We start from the raw sequence: 18,261 nt of genomic DNA on the forward strand, positions 1-18,261 counted from the left end.
ATATCCCTCAAGATATCTACTTACTATATAATAATCATCGACAAAGGTAGTTACATCTTCATTTTTGAACCTTATACAAGCTACACCATGCACACACGATATTCCTGTCAAATCCCAAACTCTACATGTACATGTACGATCCCTGAGATTCACAACAAACTTATCATCCTCAAAGTGAACCTCAAATTTTCTACCTAACGCATGATGTGCTTTGTGTTCTCGACTATCAAACATTAACTTTTCAATCATTTTCACAATATTGGGGCAAATTCTTCCCTGCACAGTTGACATGGTATGTAACCTGTTTACTTGTTGTGTCATGAGAGTGCACCTAATTTCCTCAAACATGTGAATTATATGCTTGCCTCTAGCTTCATAAGCATCTCGACTCTCTACCTTAATTTCTTGAATGGCTGATTTGAATTTCTCTATATAGGTGCTCTTAACTGCCTTCCAATACTGTTTCTTTAGATTATGTTCCTTGTGTGCCTTCTTCCAATTCATGTACACATGGCGCGCACAATTTCTGTGTTCAGTAAGCGGCGCTAAAGTATTGACTGCATTTGTAAGCCCCTGCAAATTCAAACATTTAGAATAGTTAATAAAAATTTTAGTTAATAACATAAATCATAAATGTATACCTTTTGTAGATCTCTAATAAATGTCCATCCCGCTCCATTTGCAATTTTATGATCTTCAATGAGACACTTTAGAAATCATGTCCAACATTGCTCATTCTCTACCTCAACTATAGCCCAAGCAATCGGATATATTTCATTGTTTCCATCCTGTCCAACGGCACTCACTAAAATTCCACCCAAGAAAGTCTTTAAGAAGCAGCCATCAAGTGCAATCAAAGGCCAGCAACTCATCTTGAAGCCTCTCACCAGCGAACTAAAGCCTATGTACAGTCCTTTAAAAACATCCCCATTATCCAAAAGCAAATCAAATATGCCCTCTTTATCAACTCTTCTTAGTTCAGCTATGTTACTCTTGAGTAAGCCATAATGTTCTTCAATTGATCCTCTTAAGAGCTCTACAACAATGGCTTAGCTTTGTAAAGTCTATTTTTAATGACTTCACTCGCATATCTTTGTAGGATGTCCATTGCTAAATCCTTCACGCTGAAGTTTGGTCGCAATCTAAACACATTCAAGTATTTTTTGGCAATCCATTTTGAACTTATAAGCTTGTTATTCATATCCCTAGGACAATCATGTTCACCATCATATGCCTTGATTTCAACAATCTTTTTATCTCTCACAACACTAGCATAAACCCTCCAAGGACAAGGTGGATTGCATTTGGCTTCTAAATGATCTTTTTCAACCCTGTTAAAGTGTATAAATTTTCCGGTCTCTATAGCACAAGTCGTAAGAGCCTCTTTACACTCAGACACATCCTGAAATTGCATCCCGAACCTAATATTTAAGGATCTATGATCACATTTAGGATTATAAACAATCCTCCTTCTCCTACACTTAAAACGGCCAATATCATCATCATTGTCATCACTTTCAAATGAATGCACATCGCTACCAGAGCTTGCATAATCGGAAATATTCTCATTATCATCATTGCCAACACAACCTTCAAGGAGTTTAGTGATATCATCGTATCCCACTATGTTCCTTTCTTTTACAACAATGTCAGTCTCGTCAAACAGTTCGGTATCAGTTAGCTCATTGTCACTGTCCTTATTTTCAGATGGATAATAATTCACATCTATATCACAACTCGACTCTTCATCGTCACCCACATTTTTCCCAATATTTCAGCAGCTACTTCCTGACTTTTCTCCTCAATTCCATTTTCCAATCTCCTCCCACCATCTATAAATATACTAACTATTCTAATTCTGTGAGAAAGATATGCCAACATTTGCATAACTTTTTTATCAGATTTTATAATCACATACAAATTTCGATCAGGAATTTTGTAGCACATCTTAGACCATGACATAAAGCCTAATTTTTTAACTTCTTCCTCAATGTCAAAATAGCCAAATTTATCAGAATCAAAGCCATATCTCCCAATAAATTCTCCCCCAATATAATTTTTAACACCATCTACCACTTCAAAACCACCTCCATAATGAAAATAAATGGCAAATTCATCACTGCAAATAAGAGGGTGGAGCCCAGTTGCATCATACTTAGTAAACACTTGCCATTTAATATAAATCAGGCATGTGTTTGTGTGTTTGGTGGAAGTGTGTTTTGAGCACCACAATAATAAATCCTTTTTAGGCATATTATCAAACATGTAGAGAGTAAGCATCACCCAACAAAAAAAAATAAGAAAATCATCAAACCCTACCAAAAACATAGTTTAATACTCCAAAATTAATCACATAACTTACATATGCAACTTTTCTCCAGAAGATTTGGATGACTTGGGACCACCAACAACTTTATCCATCATTTCAAAATGAATGTGCTCGTCCAAGAAAAGAAAAAATATATAGAGAAGTAATGGTGAAAGCAATGTTTTAAAAACCGGATCGGACCGGCCGGTTCGACCGGTCGGACCGCGAACCGGTAGGTGGTCCCGTTCGGTTCACCCCTTTAAACCACCACTGCATTGAACCGCCGTGAACCGGTGGAACCGGCCGGTCGGACCGGTTGGGCCGTGAACCGGAAACCAGTTTTCTATTTTTTTTTCAAAATTTTTTAAAATTTGTTGTTGGTAGAGGTTGAACTCATGACCTCTCTTCTAGTTAAGAAGACCTCTACCACTCCACCACATGGGCTCATTGAACAATTTGAACATTAAATATTTTTATACATTAACCATTAATTTTATCTACAAAAACTAATAATTCATTTTAATTTTATTATTCTTTAATATAATTGTTAATTATAATATATAATTATCATCCTTTATATTTTAATGATGCTCTACTTACCACCTATATTATTATTAGTACCATATAAGATTCATTATTTACTATAAATAATTTTTTTATATTACATACTTAATTTATATACCCTAACTATTGACATTAATGAATACTTATCTAAACTAATTAATAAGTACTTAATTCGTATTTAATTATATATTATTTTACGAAATAAATTTTCTTAAATTAATATAAACATTATCTATTTTAATACATGAAATATTAAATTTTTTATCTAGACTAACTAATACTATTAAATATATATATCTGAATATATTTACTAAATTTTAATATTATTTATATTTATACATCACTAATTATCTATAAGGTTTAATGTTTTGTGATATATTATTAATTGTAAATCATTTACTAAATTTAATATATTTTTATATATATTTGCAACAGTAAAACGGTTAGACCGGTGGTTCGACCGGTTGGACCAGTTGAACCGTGAACCGGTAACGTCGCCGGTTCGCTTGCCGATCCGATTTTTAAAACATTGGGTGAAAGGGTGAGAAAGGTGAAAGGGTGAGAAACACGATGGTAAAAAGGGATGACTAATGAATATGAAGGGTTTTCTTATTATCCAAGTCAGATTTTATTTATTCTATTTTTTTGCCACATAGGTAATAAAATAATTTGTATTTTTCACATCAACTTCAATTTGATCATAATTCTTCAATGGGGAAAAAATCAAAAAGTCCAAAATTCATGTATTTATATTAAAAAATAAAGTTTTGGTAAAAAATGGAAAAAATTGAAAGTTCATGTATTTATAGACTAATAACCCAAGATAAAACCAGCTCACTTCAATCGCAATTCATTCCCACTAGGCGGCGGAGCTGGTTGGCGCCCTGGAGGATTTCTCTCTCTTGCGGGTCCTGGCAACGTCCTTAGCTCCAACGACCGGACGAAGCTCGCGAGGATCTCATTTTCGGGCATCGAAGCTGGAGCTCGTGGATCGGCCATCGTCGCCTTTGCCTCCGCCTTCCTCGTGGCCGCTTGTGTACCAACACTCTCCTCCACAGATTTCTTCTCCTCAATTTTTGATCTCTGATATCTCCTCGACAAATCCCCATGAATCTCGCTTCGATGAGGATACCGAGCCTTTGCTGGTCGGCTGCATCATGTAATTGGAGGGTATTCGTTTCGAATTGGCGTCGGACTCCAATTCGTTACCTCTGGATGCCGATTTCGGATTGAATTTGGGCTCTGGGATTGGGGATTTCAGATTTTCTAGGGTTCGTCGAGTTTCAGCTTCGTCGGAGGAGGAGCCAGCCTCCGTTTCGTCGTCGGAAGAATCTGATTTGGAAGATTGGGGATCTGAATCGTCTCCTTCTTCTTCTTCGCCAGAGGATGTATCACCCCTTCCATCTTCAGGCGGTATCACGTTTTTTAGCAAAAGACTCTCAGAAAATTTAATCATATATTCTTCCATGATTTCATTCATCGTATCCGTAATTGAGCTCATTTTGACTAGAAAATGAGAAAGAGAGCAGATCTGAAAGTGGGGATGGTAGTGATAGTGAGAAAAAAGAAAATGAGAAACAAATGAAAAATCGGCAATAAGAAGAAGGATTGATGTATTTATAAATAGAATGATTTATTTAAATTTTTAAAATTAAATAAAAACAAGAAAGAAAAAAAAATTGACAATGCGGCGGAATTCAAAATCCGTCGGACCGCTGCAGCTGATTTTCCGGCAGCTGATGAATAGGGTATTGCTATTTCCGGCGCGTTCGGTAGCTGCAAAATCAGCTTTATTGTGGATGGCCTTAGGGCATCCGTAGTGGTTCGGATGTCCCAGCGGATATCCCAAAAACACCTCCTGCCACGTCATACTGACTTCCCACTGCGGATGCCACGTCATACGGACATCCCACTGCACAGTGACGGACATCTCCAAGGACATTCCGACGGACTTCCCACATTAAAAAAAAATCACAAATTCACAAATTTAACAATTTACGGAATTAAGCAATTTACGGAAGAAAATTTCAAAACGGAATAAAAATTTCATTAATTAAAAAAAAAGAAAGTACGTTTCACCAAAATAAAAAAAAATACATTTCAACAATTAAAAACTCCATCAACGACGACCCCTCCGCTGCTTTACTTCTTTAATTATATCGTTCTGGAGTCGAACATGGACTTATTTTTGGCGCATGTCGGCGAATGCACGGACTCGCTCGACATCGCCATGGGGTATCCCCATGCGTACATTGCTAGTGGTCACGCCGTGGCTTAGACCCGCTGCCGTAGCATCATCGTTGGCGTATTTATAGAATTTTTTCAAAAAAAAATAATGCAAAAATCAGGTATTCCGCGCCGACGCTCGTGGGAGTCAACGCAATGGCAGACGTCCCGACGGATGTTAGCGGAAAGACGCGGACATGCAGTGTCCGTATCGGACATCCGTATCTGCTGAACAATTGCACAATGGCAGACGTCGCGCACGCCGGTCTGACATCTGCGCGGAAGTCCGCCATTGCGGATGCTCTTACAAGTCAGGTTTGAAATATTTTTGTAATAATGATAAAATTTGGAGTATTATTTTCTTTAAAAATATTAGATGTAATATCGCTAGCAAAATACGATAATTTGAAATTTTCCTTTCTCTTTCGGTCATAATTTAAACCACTCCAACTCGAGCAAAATAAATTTATATACTGTACAAAATATTTAGTAAGGTCTTGAAAATGATCTAATATAGTAATATCTTTAAATCTTGGAAACCAAATGAGATGAACACCTCCACAAAGAAACCGAGGACAGACTCACGGAGCAATATTGATTGGGATTGAATATAGACAATAGATAATATCATCATAAAATAGAGACATTTCTATACAATCTATAACAAGAAATTCAGATTTCAGAGAAAAGTTTTTAGTTTTGAACCTCTTCACAACCCTTCACAACCATGATGAAGACGCATGTGTTTTTATATCTAGCAACTCTGTAGATCATTTCTTGTTCACACAACTCTTCACATTGGTATGTCTTCTTTCATTGTGGCTGCCCATCATCCTTGGCCTCTGGTGTATCTAGCGAGCCCGTCCGAAGACAATCTTGTTTAGAAAGTCTAACATCTTCAGTAAGCCCTAAAATAAAAGAGAATAGTAAGACAGGGTAGATCTAATTGTCACGTGTTGCAAAATCAATATTGAAATATGTGACAATTGGACCTCACCAACTTCTATGAGTTTCCCTAGAAATGGTGGGTCCAACTCTTATGTGTCGCAAAATCAATGCGTGACAGTTGAAGGGTCCAATTGTCACGTGTCACAAAACCACTAGATTGGTTTAGTATGTACACAAAAATTTCCCATGTGTTTAGGACAACATTTCCCCCCTCCAATTTGCATACCTTAGGGAAAAGATTAGGTATTATCGTCGGAGCTGAATTCATCGTCAATTTGGCGCTCCCTCATCGCCGGAAACAGTCGCGACTGCATCTCATGGGTGGTCTCCGAGGCTGTGGGTGACCCTTGAGACGGTGAAGGCGATAATGATGGCGTGAAGTCATCTTTTCTCTGTGTCTTCGGCAGTTTTATGGAGTTCTTCACGTCTAGGCACGCCTTGTCCACCATCGCTAAAAAGTCGCGGACGATCCCAAAGAGATGCCCCCCCTCGTCCTTGCCTGCCGAACCATGGAAGTAATCCCCGGTGCTCCTCACTAGGCCCATCACTCTCTTTTCCTCCTCCATGAGCCAGGCAGTGTCGGCCTCACACTGGTTTATGAATTTCGAGAGAGTTTCAAGAAACTTACTTTCTTCATCCAAGCTACTCATCTCGATCTCAAGAAATTCTTTAGTCTTAAAACGGGACTGGCCAAGTTTTATCACGTACTCACTTATGATATCACGATCAATAGCCGCTGCCTTTTTCACATTCAAGAGGCCGCCGGAGAGGCTGGACAGTTCTTGAAGACCAAGGTTACGGTAGTACTCTTCCATATCGTAGGATGCATTGTCACTAAGATCATCTGTCCTCACACTGGACAAACTCTTGCCCTCCCTCATTCCACGAGCAGCTCTTACTCCTTCTCCACGGATTATTTCATGCACAACAAAATGCAGCAGTGTGGTCTTCCCATCTGTTCCTTTCACATCAGAGAGTTTCAAGAGCGTGTCGAGCTTGAATGCCTGAGCACCACCGCGGTAGGTACCGTCATTCATTCGGTTACCAGTTTTGAGAACAGCTTCCAGTAGTTTCAGGAAGAGTCTGCTGTTTTTGAGCTCATCACAGGCTGCCTGAAACAGTAACTTAACCTTTATTCACAAGAAGACATCAAATCCTACTCTTAACAGAACAAAAAATACACGAAATTAAAAAGGCAAAATAAAGCATGAGGTGAGCAACATGTTCCTTTGAGTTACAGCTCCCACTAAACCCCCGACCTACTGGTTGGTTGGAGGGGAAGTGGCTTAGCAACTGCGTTGCGCTTCATTGTCCCGGGAAACATGCTTTAAACTAAGCCTAAGTATTCAATCACCCCAGAGAATTCAAGAGTGATTTCATATACGGGAAAACTTTTGTAAGAAGTCAAACCTCTAAAGTTGAAAAAGATTGCTTGACTGCAGTGAAGTCCTCCTGAAACGTGCTTACATACAACAATGATTCCAAACGTTTAAAGGCGAAAGGGATTTCAATCAAGGCCTTGAGGAACCGGTCAGCCGGGCCAATTAGAAAAGGATCTCCATCATATAACCTAAGCTTTAGTTCTTCGTCGGCTGTTGGTGCCAGTTTCAACAAATTTTGAATGAATTCTGGTGGGAGCTCATTGCCTAATTTACGAACACACAAAATTTAGTAGTGTTAAATGTAATATACTCATCAATTTGTTTCTTGTAAAATAATGACCAAATCTAGTAATAGCTACCTTCTTTCATAGCATCACAGACTTCTTCTGATGTCACATTCAATGCTTTTAGAAGAATTGATAAGTTCTGTGCTTTTTTATGATCAATAATATGAATAAACTGTGGAGTAGAAGATTCAGATGAAGTTGAGTCCTTTCTTCTATGTTTCTTCTGGTCAGCTGAATATCCAAACAGAGATTCCATCATCTCCTCATCAAACCTTCAAGTTTCAGAAAACAGTTAAACGATTCACATGAACAAACCAAAGTCGAGATGTGATCCCATTCAAGTACTTACTGAAAAGAGCCGGCTTTGATCTCATGCCAGACCATTGATTGATCCGGGCTTGCCATAACCTTGTCCCAGAAGAATGGCTTTAACTTGGCCTTGGGAGCTACAGAGTCGTCTGAAGTTAGGGAATCGCTTGATGAATTATGTCCATGTTGGGGGGGCATCGGTGGAGGTTTTCCTGGTGCATTAGGCGGTGGGCGGCTGCCTCTAGGCGGTGGAGGAGGAGCCGGAGCTCCGAATACCGGTGGAGGAGGAGGGGGTGCCACTGCCTTGGGAGGCGGTGTAGGTGGTGGTGCTGGTGCTGGTGCTGGTTCTGGTGCTTTTCCTCCCACTGCCCCTATGGCTGCTTCTGCCTTGCCTCCCGCTGCAGCTGCTGTTCCTGCTGTGGGTGCTCCCATTATCCCACTGGAACCACCACCAACACCAGCTGCAAACGTTGATGCTCTTCCCGGAGGAAGTGGTAATGGGATTTTCATGTACGCCTCCCCATTTTCTTCTATCTCGGAAGTTTGAGAAGCAGCAGTATAAGCGCCAACTGAACTTCCAACAGTCGAAGTCGCCTTGAAATTGAAGCTACTTGGTGCACCCATCGGGCTATTGTTATCCGTCACACCTGGAAAGTTACACCACAGCTATGAACAACGAAACACATTTCCATAAAAAACAACCATGACCACATCACTGTCATTACCTGGAGAATCTGTACCGTTGAAGTTGAGAAGAGGCTTGTCATCTCTGGGCACATCTTTCGGTTCATCATCACTCCTATCTTTATTTACGCAAAGAAACAAAACTAGTGCTGCAAGAGCAATTCCTGCCATTGAACTTGCAATCACACCACTTACAAGATACATTCTGTTGTTACTAGGAATGTCTTGTGAAACCATAGGTGTATATTTTTTCATTGCCACGGGAGGATAGTCGAGCTCTGATGGTGAAGGGTAGTCAAGATCAAATGGTGAAGGATTGTTGGGATCTGATTCTCCTGAAGTAGGTGAGGATGGTGATGCAGGATCCGAACCCGAAGAAGTTTGTAAAACTTGGCGTATGCCACTTTTATGTCTCAGGTACCTTCTTGGAATACCAGCCCAACCAGGAAACAGATTTTGGCATTCATCAAGTAAAATCCTTTGCTCGTCATTCAAGACTTGCAACGGGAACTTTCTATCTCGCAAGCATTTCAGAATTTCTATCTTCTCCTTTTGAGGCAGATCGGCTATAGCCTTCTGAATATTCCTTTTCTGTGACAAACTCGAACCAAATCTGACACCACCATAAGCGGTAGAAGCTGAATGAGAAAGATCCGAATCTAACTTCTTAGCAGCTTCAGTACTATATCTCAACTTTTTACTACAATAATCCCAAACTTGCTCGGCCTGTCAGAAAATACCAGCAAAGCACCCTGTCACGCACTATCCACACCTTTTCATCTACATCGAAGTTGAAAAAAAACGGAGTGCCCATATTCATATTCAATAAGTATCTCTTGTTAAGATAACATTTCACAATGATACATTTCACAGCTCGAGTCCCCTTCCTTAAAAATTACTACTCCCTACTACTAATTTCTGTTTCGTTTATACTTCTCATTTGAATTTCGAGATAACCATCACAGATAATATCATGTTAATTCCATCTACTTGAACACAAATAAACTACAAGAGACACATTGTAGTTTGTGTTTCGTGATTATCAATCAAAGCATGTCTTTCAACCAACAAAGCACACACAATTGCTCCAAATATGCATAGTCCATAGATAACCTGTTCTGCAAATCCACCAAATACAAGTTCATGTTCTGTAAATCAAATTCCCTCAACTCAAGTAAGTAAAAAATTAGAAAATTACAAGCATACACACACAATATATAGAAGCATTTTCCCCAAATATCATTATTACATAACATGTACAATGAAGAAATGCAGAAGCAAACAAACATGAAAAATCACCAAATTTTTTTTTTAATTAAATTAAATTGGGATGGATTTTGAACCTGAAGTTGATCCCTAGAGTTTCCCCCTAATTCCGTCTTTCCATCCGAATCAATCGCTGCAAAAACACAGATAAAAACAATAAAAATGGCCACAAATCTGGCGCCCATCGCTTTCTCAAACAAGCAAAAATCCATTTCCCTCAGAGCTGCCGTCCTCATTCAAACAACGACGACACGCATAGCCCCAGCTATGCATGCGTAATTTTCAGCCTTAATCGCAAAAACACTGAGCTAATTCATCTGGAAAAAAAAATCTCTGATAAAAAAAATAAACAATGCTTTGATTTGCTTATTGCGGCGTTCAATTCAACGGCACAAAATTCCCAACGCCCAAACTGTGGCCGTACCTCTTCGTAACGGCGCCAGAAATTGTCCAATTTTTTCCCCGGAGTGAAGAAATTGGAGGCGGAGGTGTGAGGAGGATAGGGGTAGGATTCTTAGATGGCGATTTTGGAAGAGGATTTTTGGTGGAAAAAGAAGCAATTTGGGTTAGAAATCGAATTTCTGTTGGGAGTTTTGTTCGTTGAAATGCTGCATGTAATTCGGAGGTGAGATGAACAAGTTATGATCAAGCTAACAAGCCTGCCAACTTTACTACCATAAAACTATTCAAATAAAAAAAATCTTTTACGATCCATATTGTTTTCATGTTCAGATCTAAACGTTATTCGAATAATTATAATTAGATAGGAATAATTGAATCAAATGTGGTATACCAAAAATTGGTCGGATTATAATCTGAATCACAAATCTTATTTGATGGTAGAATTTACTAATTTTGTTGATTTGGGCCGAATAGTTCATTAAAATGAAGAATTGGGCTGGAAATTTTGTAACATTCATAAAATTTAAATTTAATTAGTTTCATAATTTGAATAGGACTTATCCTAGAACTGAATGGGTTACTCTATGGATTGGATATAATGATCAAAGTGTGCACTTTATTAGGAAAAATTACATTTTAGGTATCTAAATTGAAAAAAAAAACACATTAAAGATGCCTGAATTAACAATTTTTTGCGCATGAGCTCATTAAGAGTATAAAAGTCATTTTGTGATACTATTTGAGTGACAAATGAAATTGTTTAATTTAATATATTATGATGTTGTTTCGGTGTTTAAAATGTGAGTTATTTTGGTTGACGTTCGATAATGTCATATAGTGAGTAAGTTATCAAGCTATGTTATCGCTGAAATCTTGATTGGTCGCAAAATCAGAATAAATCAATAGTTAGTTGCAAAATTAGAACTAGTCAATAGCCTGGTAATTTGTAGATTGATGTTGAATTTGATATGCGGAACTAAAATTTTTAGCAAAAGTTCAAACTTCTAAAGATAAATTACCCAAATATCATTGAGTTGGATCCTTGAAAAATGAAAATCATTATATACTATCAATATTCTTCACTTTTTATACTCATTGCATACATTTGAGTATTGAGTGTTGAGTATTATAGGCTTTACTCGTGTGCGACACTTTCCTTTCTTTCATATTAATCTCTTAATTATCTTACTACTTATGATAAAAATTGAAAATAACTTTTAATGGGGACTGATAAAAATGATAAATCTGGACTTTTATAGTTCATAAGTTCATGAGCAAAATTGTAGCTCGAGTATTTCTATGACTTTTTGTTGTTTAGATATTTGAAATGTGATTTTTTCAATTTCAAATACCTAGAACGTGCAACCTCATTTTTAGAGACTAATTATGAACATTCCTAATAAAAAGATTAATCATATAAAATAAATAAATATATATAATCTACAAAGTTATAATACACATGTACACGCGTATATACTAGATTTGTATTAATAATACAATAATGGATAAGTTAATTTCAAAACTCAAATTCACTATGGGAAATATTCTGAATAATAAAAATTGATGAGTAAAAATTCATCTTTACGAGTATTTATGCACGACATTAATTATTGAGTTTTAATAGTATTTGCAATGGCATAGTTCAACAAAAATAAATCACTGTTTCACAGTATATGTTTTATTAAATTTTTATTTAAAATCAGCAGCATCCAAACCTCAATGCTTCATATATTCCATGTCTTATTCCACATCTTCTGTGATTCAATGAAGCCTAGGCTAAGATGAGGCCCTGCAGCTGAGCTTGATCCACTCTGATTTTCATCCATATTTGACCTCATCCTGAAAAAAAAATATTTAGAAAATCAATTTTAATTTGATAATTTAATAAGTATTATTCAAATAGATTATATTTTAAAATAAATAAAAGTTACCGGGCATGGTTTCCCTCAGCAGAGTGGCCAGTTAATGAAACTGCATCATCCATTTGCATCGTTGCTGCCTGCACCTGAAAAAATATATATTTTGTTCATATACTATAGAAACTGAACTTGAAAAATTTGCGCGCGAGCACAATCATTAAATACATATACACTCTCTAAAAACACATTATGTGCGTCCGCGCACATACACACTACACACAGTCACTAAAAACATACTACGTACACATACACAAACATAACGCACTATATACACAAACTACACCACTCACAATATACATACTACATGTAATGCGTGTAGGAGTGTGAGTGTGTGCAGTGTGTGTGTGTGCAGTGTGTGTGTGTGTGTGAATGTGTGCAGTGTGTGTGCGTGTGTGTAAGAATGTGTGCATTGAGTATGAATATGTGCAGTGTGTGTAAGAATATGTGCAGTGTGTGTGTAATTTAACAAATATTTGGAATTCCACTACTTTTGATATGAAATTCAAATTATGGAATTGGAGGATTTAGAATTGTGATTCAATTCCATATCTAAGAATTTTTTATGATACCAAACACTGAATTTGGAATTGAAGGCTCCAATTCTAATTCCACACCCTCTATTCCGTGTACCAATTGGAACCTTAGGTAACTATGTATAGATAAATTGAAAATTTAAGGTGTATTTGCAACAAATACTCATGTTTATTGCACTTTCTGTACATAAAAAAAGCAAGGTTATCTTCAATACAAAAATTACAAACGTGCACATATCTAAGCTAATATATAAAGCACATGCGAATTAAATTTTTTGTCAGATATTTGATTCGAAAATCATGAAAATTAGAATTTTCGATTAAAAGATCTGGTTACAAACCCTAATTCTTGTCAGCCTCAATTAGTCGAAAAAATTGATACGAGGTAGTATTAATAAATAAGCAACATACACATGTTATAATAAAAGAGTATATAAAATATTGTGTTACCTCAACATTTTCAGTCCTTTCGTGACCAAGTTGATTGCCTAGCAGTTTGGCCTACAAACAAGATCAATGCAAAGTAAATTATCGAAATTAAAATTTTGAAAAAAATATAGCACATGCAATTATGAAGTAGCTTTAAAATCACATCACATTGTTTGTTATAAATTTTTACTAAAACATCCTTCAATTCAGTTCAATTAACACCATGTATACAAAAGCAACACACAACCTATCTTAGCTCACTCAAGTTTATTTAGCACTTAGAGCAAAAGGAAAATATATAAACTGAGAAGACTTATTTCTTATTTATCTTTTTAATAACAATAAGTGTATTTTTTTTAAATGTAGTAATGAATTTCAAGAAAATAAGGTAAATAAAAAGAGGTAAAGTAAAATAACTGCCATATTTTTTTTTTAAAATGAATAAGATATAATACCGTCTTAAATTTCTTTCTTGTTCAAGAATGAGTTTTTATAAAGAAAAAATAAATATGATAATTATTTCTCTTTTCCTCTTACTTAAAATTGATCCTATCCTTATTCTGTTATTCATATCCATTCCATTGGAAATTAGTAATCAATGAAAAATTTAATGAAAATTTCTGTTGGCTGATTTCAGAAATCGGTATAAATCGATATTATAATTGAAAAAACTTACCTTGGATGTCTGGATACGCTGAATAGCAGTTGTAAGAAACTGCTGGTAAACTCCTGCTTCAAGAGCTGAATTGATTTTTTCAACGTTAGGCTCGTAATATCTGCACATAATTAAACAATTAAAATTAATTAATTAATTATGAAGAAGAAGAAAAGTAAAGAGAATATCTATATTAGTAAAATAAAAATTTTCTACCTCATTTTTTCTTGAGACTCACGTTGTTTCCTGGTGAGTTTGTCCAGTTTCTCTTCAAGTTCCTGTAATTAGCCAATTCAAATTAATATAGTTAAAATCAATAATATGTTTGTACAATCACCAATAACATTTAAAAAAAGAATTGTAGGACATTTTATAATTAAATGAAATTTACTGATTGAATATTTTTGAGATATTCCATGAAGATTGAAGAGTTCGTTTAAATACTCAAAAGAAGACCACAGACACACATAAAATAATAAACAATTAAATTTCGATTTAAATTGAATTAAAGTATATGCAAATAGTTAGTGTTAATTACCTCAATACTGAACTTGTTTGACCAGCAAATTAGCAGGTGAATAAAGATCCATGTCAAGAAACGAAAGAATATCATTAAAAATAACAATAATTTTTGTAAGAATAATATTTACTTTTAAACGAATTAAAGTGAAGGCAAAGTCCTTACACTGCTATCTTCTCCAGCATTTCACCTTCATACTTCAATTGTTTCAATTTTTGAGACAAAAACTACAAAATAAAATTGATTTGTCAATACTAATAATAAAAACAGATGAATTCTTCAATTGAAATACTACAATTTTTGAAAGCGTGGGAAGTCTGAATGTACCTCTTCATGATTGATAGGCCTGCAATGGAAACAAAAATTGCAAGGAATCTTTTTAAAAAAATTAAAGAAATGAAATGTATTTTATGAAAAAAAAATTTAATAAATGGAAAACCTAACAACAACTTACCCTCCTCTAAGCTCATCTGGCCTGTCAACAAATCGAAGTAGTATATCCTCAATTCTGCAAGGAAAAAAAATTCAAAAAATAAAATAAAAAAAAAATAGTTCTATTGTAACACCATGTACAAATTATACATAGATCTATTAAAATTGTAAATCTTTTCTCACTTTTAAAACTATTCAGATTTGAAAGTTATTCTCGTTACCCTAAATCTTCTTACTAAATTTTGTTTCAAATAGCATTAATTTTACCTCGTTGGCTAGATACGTGATCCTACTAATACCATCAACCTAACCTCCATTTTTAGCATTTTTTTTCTTGCAATTAACATAAAAAATAATTAAATAAAAAATATATAAATAAAGATGAAAACCTTCCGTTGCTAGCAAAGCTAGCAAGGCGGCCGGAGGGTGCAAACATGATGAGGGCGACATCAGTGTCACACAGCACTGCAAGCTCGCCGGCCTTCTTGATGATGCCCTCCTTGCGCTTTGTGTAAGTGAGTTGTCGGGAGGTGGGGTTTTCGATCCGCCTCATGGTGAGCTTCTTTCGTCCCATGGTAGGAGAGTCGCTGAGGAAAAAGGAGAAGGAGATGGGGAAGACCTAGAAAAGGAGGATGAGGAAGAGAACGAAATGTGAAGAACAATGTGATTTTCGTAGCATTTTATGCAAATAAAAGGGTAAATCTATGCAGCCACATTATGGAGGGCCAGAAATGGTATTTTAGTAAGTATTGAAGTTATGAATAATAATTTAATTGTCTTATTAATGCTCAAATAAATTGACATTGTTACCCTTTCTACTTAATTATAGTTCCCTTTTCAATTCTTATAGTATTTGATTTTTATGTTTCTTTTTGTATCATTTGGTATTCAGTTACTAATTTATTTTATTATATTATACGCAATCTTTTTTTTATTTAGTTTAATTTATATTATTTTATATAATTTTTACAGTAGTTCGTATTATTAACGTAGTACAATTATTTTTCACATTATCCATTGGGGACTTGATTCAGTTAATCAAAGTTCAAATTTATTTAAATAGGGCTCAATAAGGAAATGTAAATTCAATTGAATCTAAGGTGTCTTTAACTGACGATGAATTGTAAATTTGCACTGTACTAATCATATTATTGACTTACTAGTATTTCTTAAACATTGATTTCTATAGTACCATATTATTTCACACCTCACTATTAACAAAGATTGTTCATTTTTAAATTATCATACAATATCACATTCTAAGATACCGTTGTTTATAATTTTTAAAAAATTTATGGCTAGCTGCATTAAAAAGTTAATAAAAAGTGAGTAAAATATTTACATTTAATCAAAAGTTGTGATTTTATTTTTAGTTGGATATACATTACCATTTAATTATTCGCTGTCCACCTCTTTATTTATAGTGAATCATATTATAGTATATTTACTTAATGTTGTTAAAAAATTCTGAAAAGAAAAAAATGAGCAAATATAACAACGTAAATATCTTCTACTTAGCTAAAAAAACATTCTTGGGTATAAGTAAAGGATAGAATAGTCCTAAATCGGTGCATTAAATTTCATTAGTATGATCCAGTTTTCTATTAAAAAGCTAAATATTGCCAGCTATAATATGGGCATGGCCATTTAGCATCACTCAACGAAATTAGCCTATAAAGTATGTATGACCAAATTAAATGAAATAAATGTTGAGCTAAGCCATAGCATAAATGCGCTCTACAGGTGTATTTGAGGGAATCTGCTTTGGTTGTGTATTTGAGATTTGGTTGCTTAACTAGTTTTTCAATAATCCTTTTTGAGGAAAAATATAATTTCTAATTGATTGTAATTAAATATACAATATTGAAAAACCAAAACTAGATTTGAATAGCAGTTGGTTTTAAACATAAAATCTAAATGTGAGAGGGGTGAATGCTCCAACGGCTTTATTTCATGTGAATTTCGTAAATATTGTTTTCGATCTTTCAAGGGATATAAATATGTTATTTTGTAATTATTGAATTTTAATAATTAAGGTATATTTGTGCATTACTAGTAAAAGCATTATTCAAGCGTACAAAAACATTATTAATAAATAAGCATTTGAATAATACAACCTTTGTATTTAGATTAGACGCATGAGTATAAAATTTAATGCGATATGGTAAATCTCACACGCACGTGTCTGACAATAGGACGAAATCCGAATAAAAACACAATAGTACTACATACGACATTGAAATGCGACAAAAACATAGCAATTATATGCAAGATCTAATGTGATGTGGTAATCTCACGTGTATTTAACAATACTACACAAGAGAGATCATATATGTACAAATCATAACAATGCGACAAAGTATTAGCTTCTACGAATGATTCTTGTATTTTACTTTATCAGAAGATTGTTATATTACATTTAAGATCTAATGCAATATGGTAATCTAAAGCGTGACAAAGTGACATAAAGCATGCAAAATGCGACAAAAACATTACATTTATATGTAACATCTAATGTGATGACATAATCTCACATGTACTTAACAATATAACATAAGATATTAGAAATATACAAAAATATAATAATGACAAAACATATCATTTATATGTAAGATCTAATGCGATGTCGCACTCTTAAGTGCACTTAACAATACAACAAAAGATATCAGAAAGACACATTAGTATAACAATACGACAAAGAAAATTTAAATAAATCGAAAGTATCGGTGTGAAATTATGGCTTTTGTATTTTACATTATCAAGATTATTATACTACTTTTAAAATCTAATGCAATGTGGTAATCTAAATCATGACAATGCGACATAAAGTGCAAAATGCGACAAAAACATATCACTTATACGTTAGATCTAATGTGATGACACAATCTCGCGTGTATTTAATATAACAGAAGATATTAGAAACATGCAAAAATATAACAATACGACAAAACATATCATTAATATATAAGATCTAATGTGATGTCGCAATCTCACGTGCACTTAACAATACAACAGATGATATAAGAAAGATACAATAAAATAATATTATGATAAAGAAAATTTAAAATGAGTCAAAAGTATCGGCGTCAAAATATGGACTTTGTATTTTACTTTATCCGTACGCAAATACGACAAAACGAGACGCAATACGTCATAAGAGTTTGAAATGTGACATAAACATATATCCATCTAAGATCAAATGTGGACATATAAGAATAATAGAACATACAACATCAAAATATTACCCCATCCGTCCATAAAATTTTGTCACATTTTTCCATTTCCGTCCGTCCCACAAAATTTGTCACATTTCACTTTATACCATTTTTGGTAATTGACCACACAATCCACTAACTTATTCTCACTCATATTTTATTATAAAACTAATACTTTAAAA

General features: G+C 34.8%; 2 protein-coding genes across 2 annotated transcripts; both read right to left on the minus strand.

Moving 5' to 3' along the window:
* Positions 1 to 5,715: 5,715 nt before the first annotated feature.
* On the minus strand, positions 5,716 to 10,604 carry LOC121786191 (formin-like protein 3). The gene is made up of 7 exons (XM_042184769.1): positions 10,052 to 10,604; positions 8,750 to 9,434; positions 8,065 to 8,671; positions 7,788 to 7,987; positions 7,457 to 7,692; positions 6,273 to 7,158; positions 5,716 to 6,006 (listed from the first exon to the last, which is right to left on the minus strand). The coding sequence occupies exons 1-6, from the start codon at positions 10,208 to 10,210 to the stop codon at positions 6,286 to 6,288; spliced, it is 2,760 nt and encodes a 919-aa protein (XP_042040703.1). The 5' UTR covers positions 10,211 to 10,604; the 3' UTR covers positions 5,716 to 6,006; positions 6,273 to 6,285.
* A 1,496-nt stretch (positions 10,605 to 12,100) lies between these two features.
* LOC121786613 (agamous-like MADS-box protein AGL104) lies at positions 12,101 to 15,438 on the minus strand. Its single transcript, XM_042185251.1, has 10 exons — positions 15,254 to 15,438; positions 14,887 to 14,940; positions 14,760 to 14,778; positions 14,598 to 14,659; positions 14,451 to 14,457; positions 14,129 to 14,190; positions 13,934 to 14,033; positions 13,279 to 13,329; positions 12,308 to 12,381; positions 12,101 to 12,215 (listed from the first exon to the last, which is right to left on the minus strand). The coding sequence occupies exons 1-10, from the start codon at positions 15,436 to 15,438 to the stop codon at positions 12,101 to 12,103; spliced, it is 729 nt and encodes a 242-aa protein (XP_042041185.1).
* Positions 15,439 to 18,261: the final 2,823 nt, after the last annotated feature.

This window comes from Salvia splendens, chromosome 22 (genome assembly GCF_004379255.2).
Source record: "Salvia splendens isolate huo1 chromosome 22, SspV2, whole genome shotgun sequence".
Lineage (NCBI taxonomy): Eukaryota > Viridiplantae > Streptophyta > Magnoliopsida > Lamiales > Lamiaceae > Salvia > Salvia splendens.

What these genes read in the sequence shown, in the direction of transcription:
- LOC121786191 (XM_042184769.1), bottom strand. Translation starts at nt 10,210, where the DNA reads ATGAGGACGGCAGCTCTGAGGGAAATGGATTTTTGCTTGTTTGAGAAA. An exon ending in ATCAAAGCCGGCTCTTTTCA is followed by an intron (nt 7,988 to 8,064) that starts GTAAGTACTTGA and finishes TGAAACTTGAAG; the next exon opens with GTTTGATGAGGAGATGATGG. An exon ending in AATCTTTTTCAACTTTAGAG is followed by an intron (nt 7,159 to 7,456) that starts GTTTGACTTCTT and finishes TTACTGTTTCAG; the next exon opens with GCAGCCTGTGATGAGCTCAA.
- LOC121786613 (XM_042185251.1), bottom strand. Translation starts at nt 15,438, where the DNA reads ATGGGACGAAAGAAGCTCACCATGAGGCGGATCGAAAACCCCACCTCC. An exon ending in AGCGTATCCAGACATCCAAG is followed by an intron (nt 13,330 to 13,933) that starts GTAAGTTTTTTC and finishes TCTTGTTTGTAG; the next exon opens with GCCAAACTGCTAGGCAATCA. An exon ending in AAAGGACTGAAAATGTTGAG is followed by an intron (nt 12,382 to 13,278) that starts GTAACACAATAT and finishes ATATTTTTTCAG; the next exon opens with GTGCAGGCAGCAACGATGCA.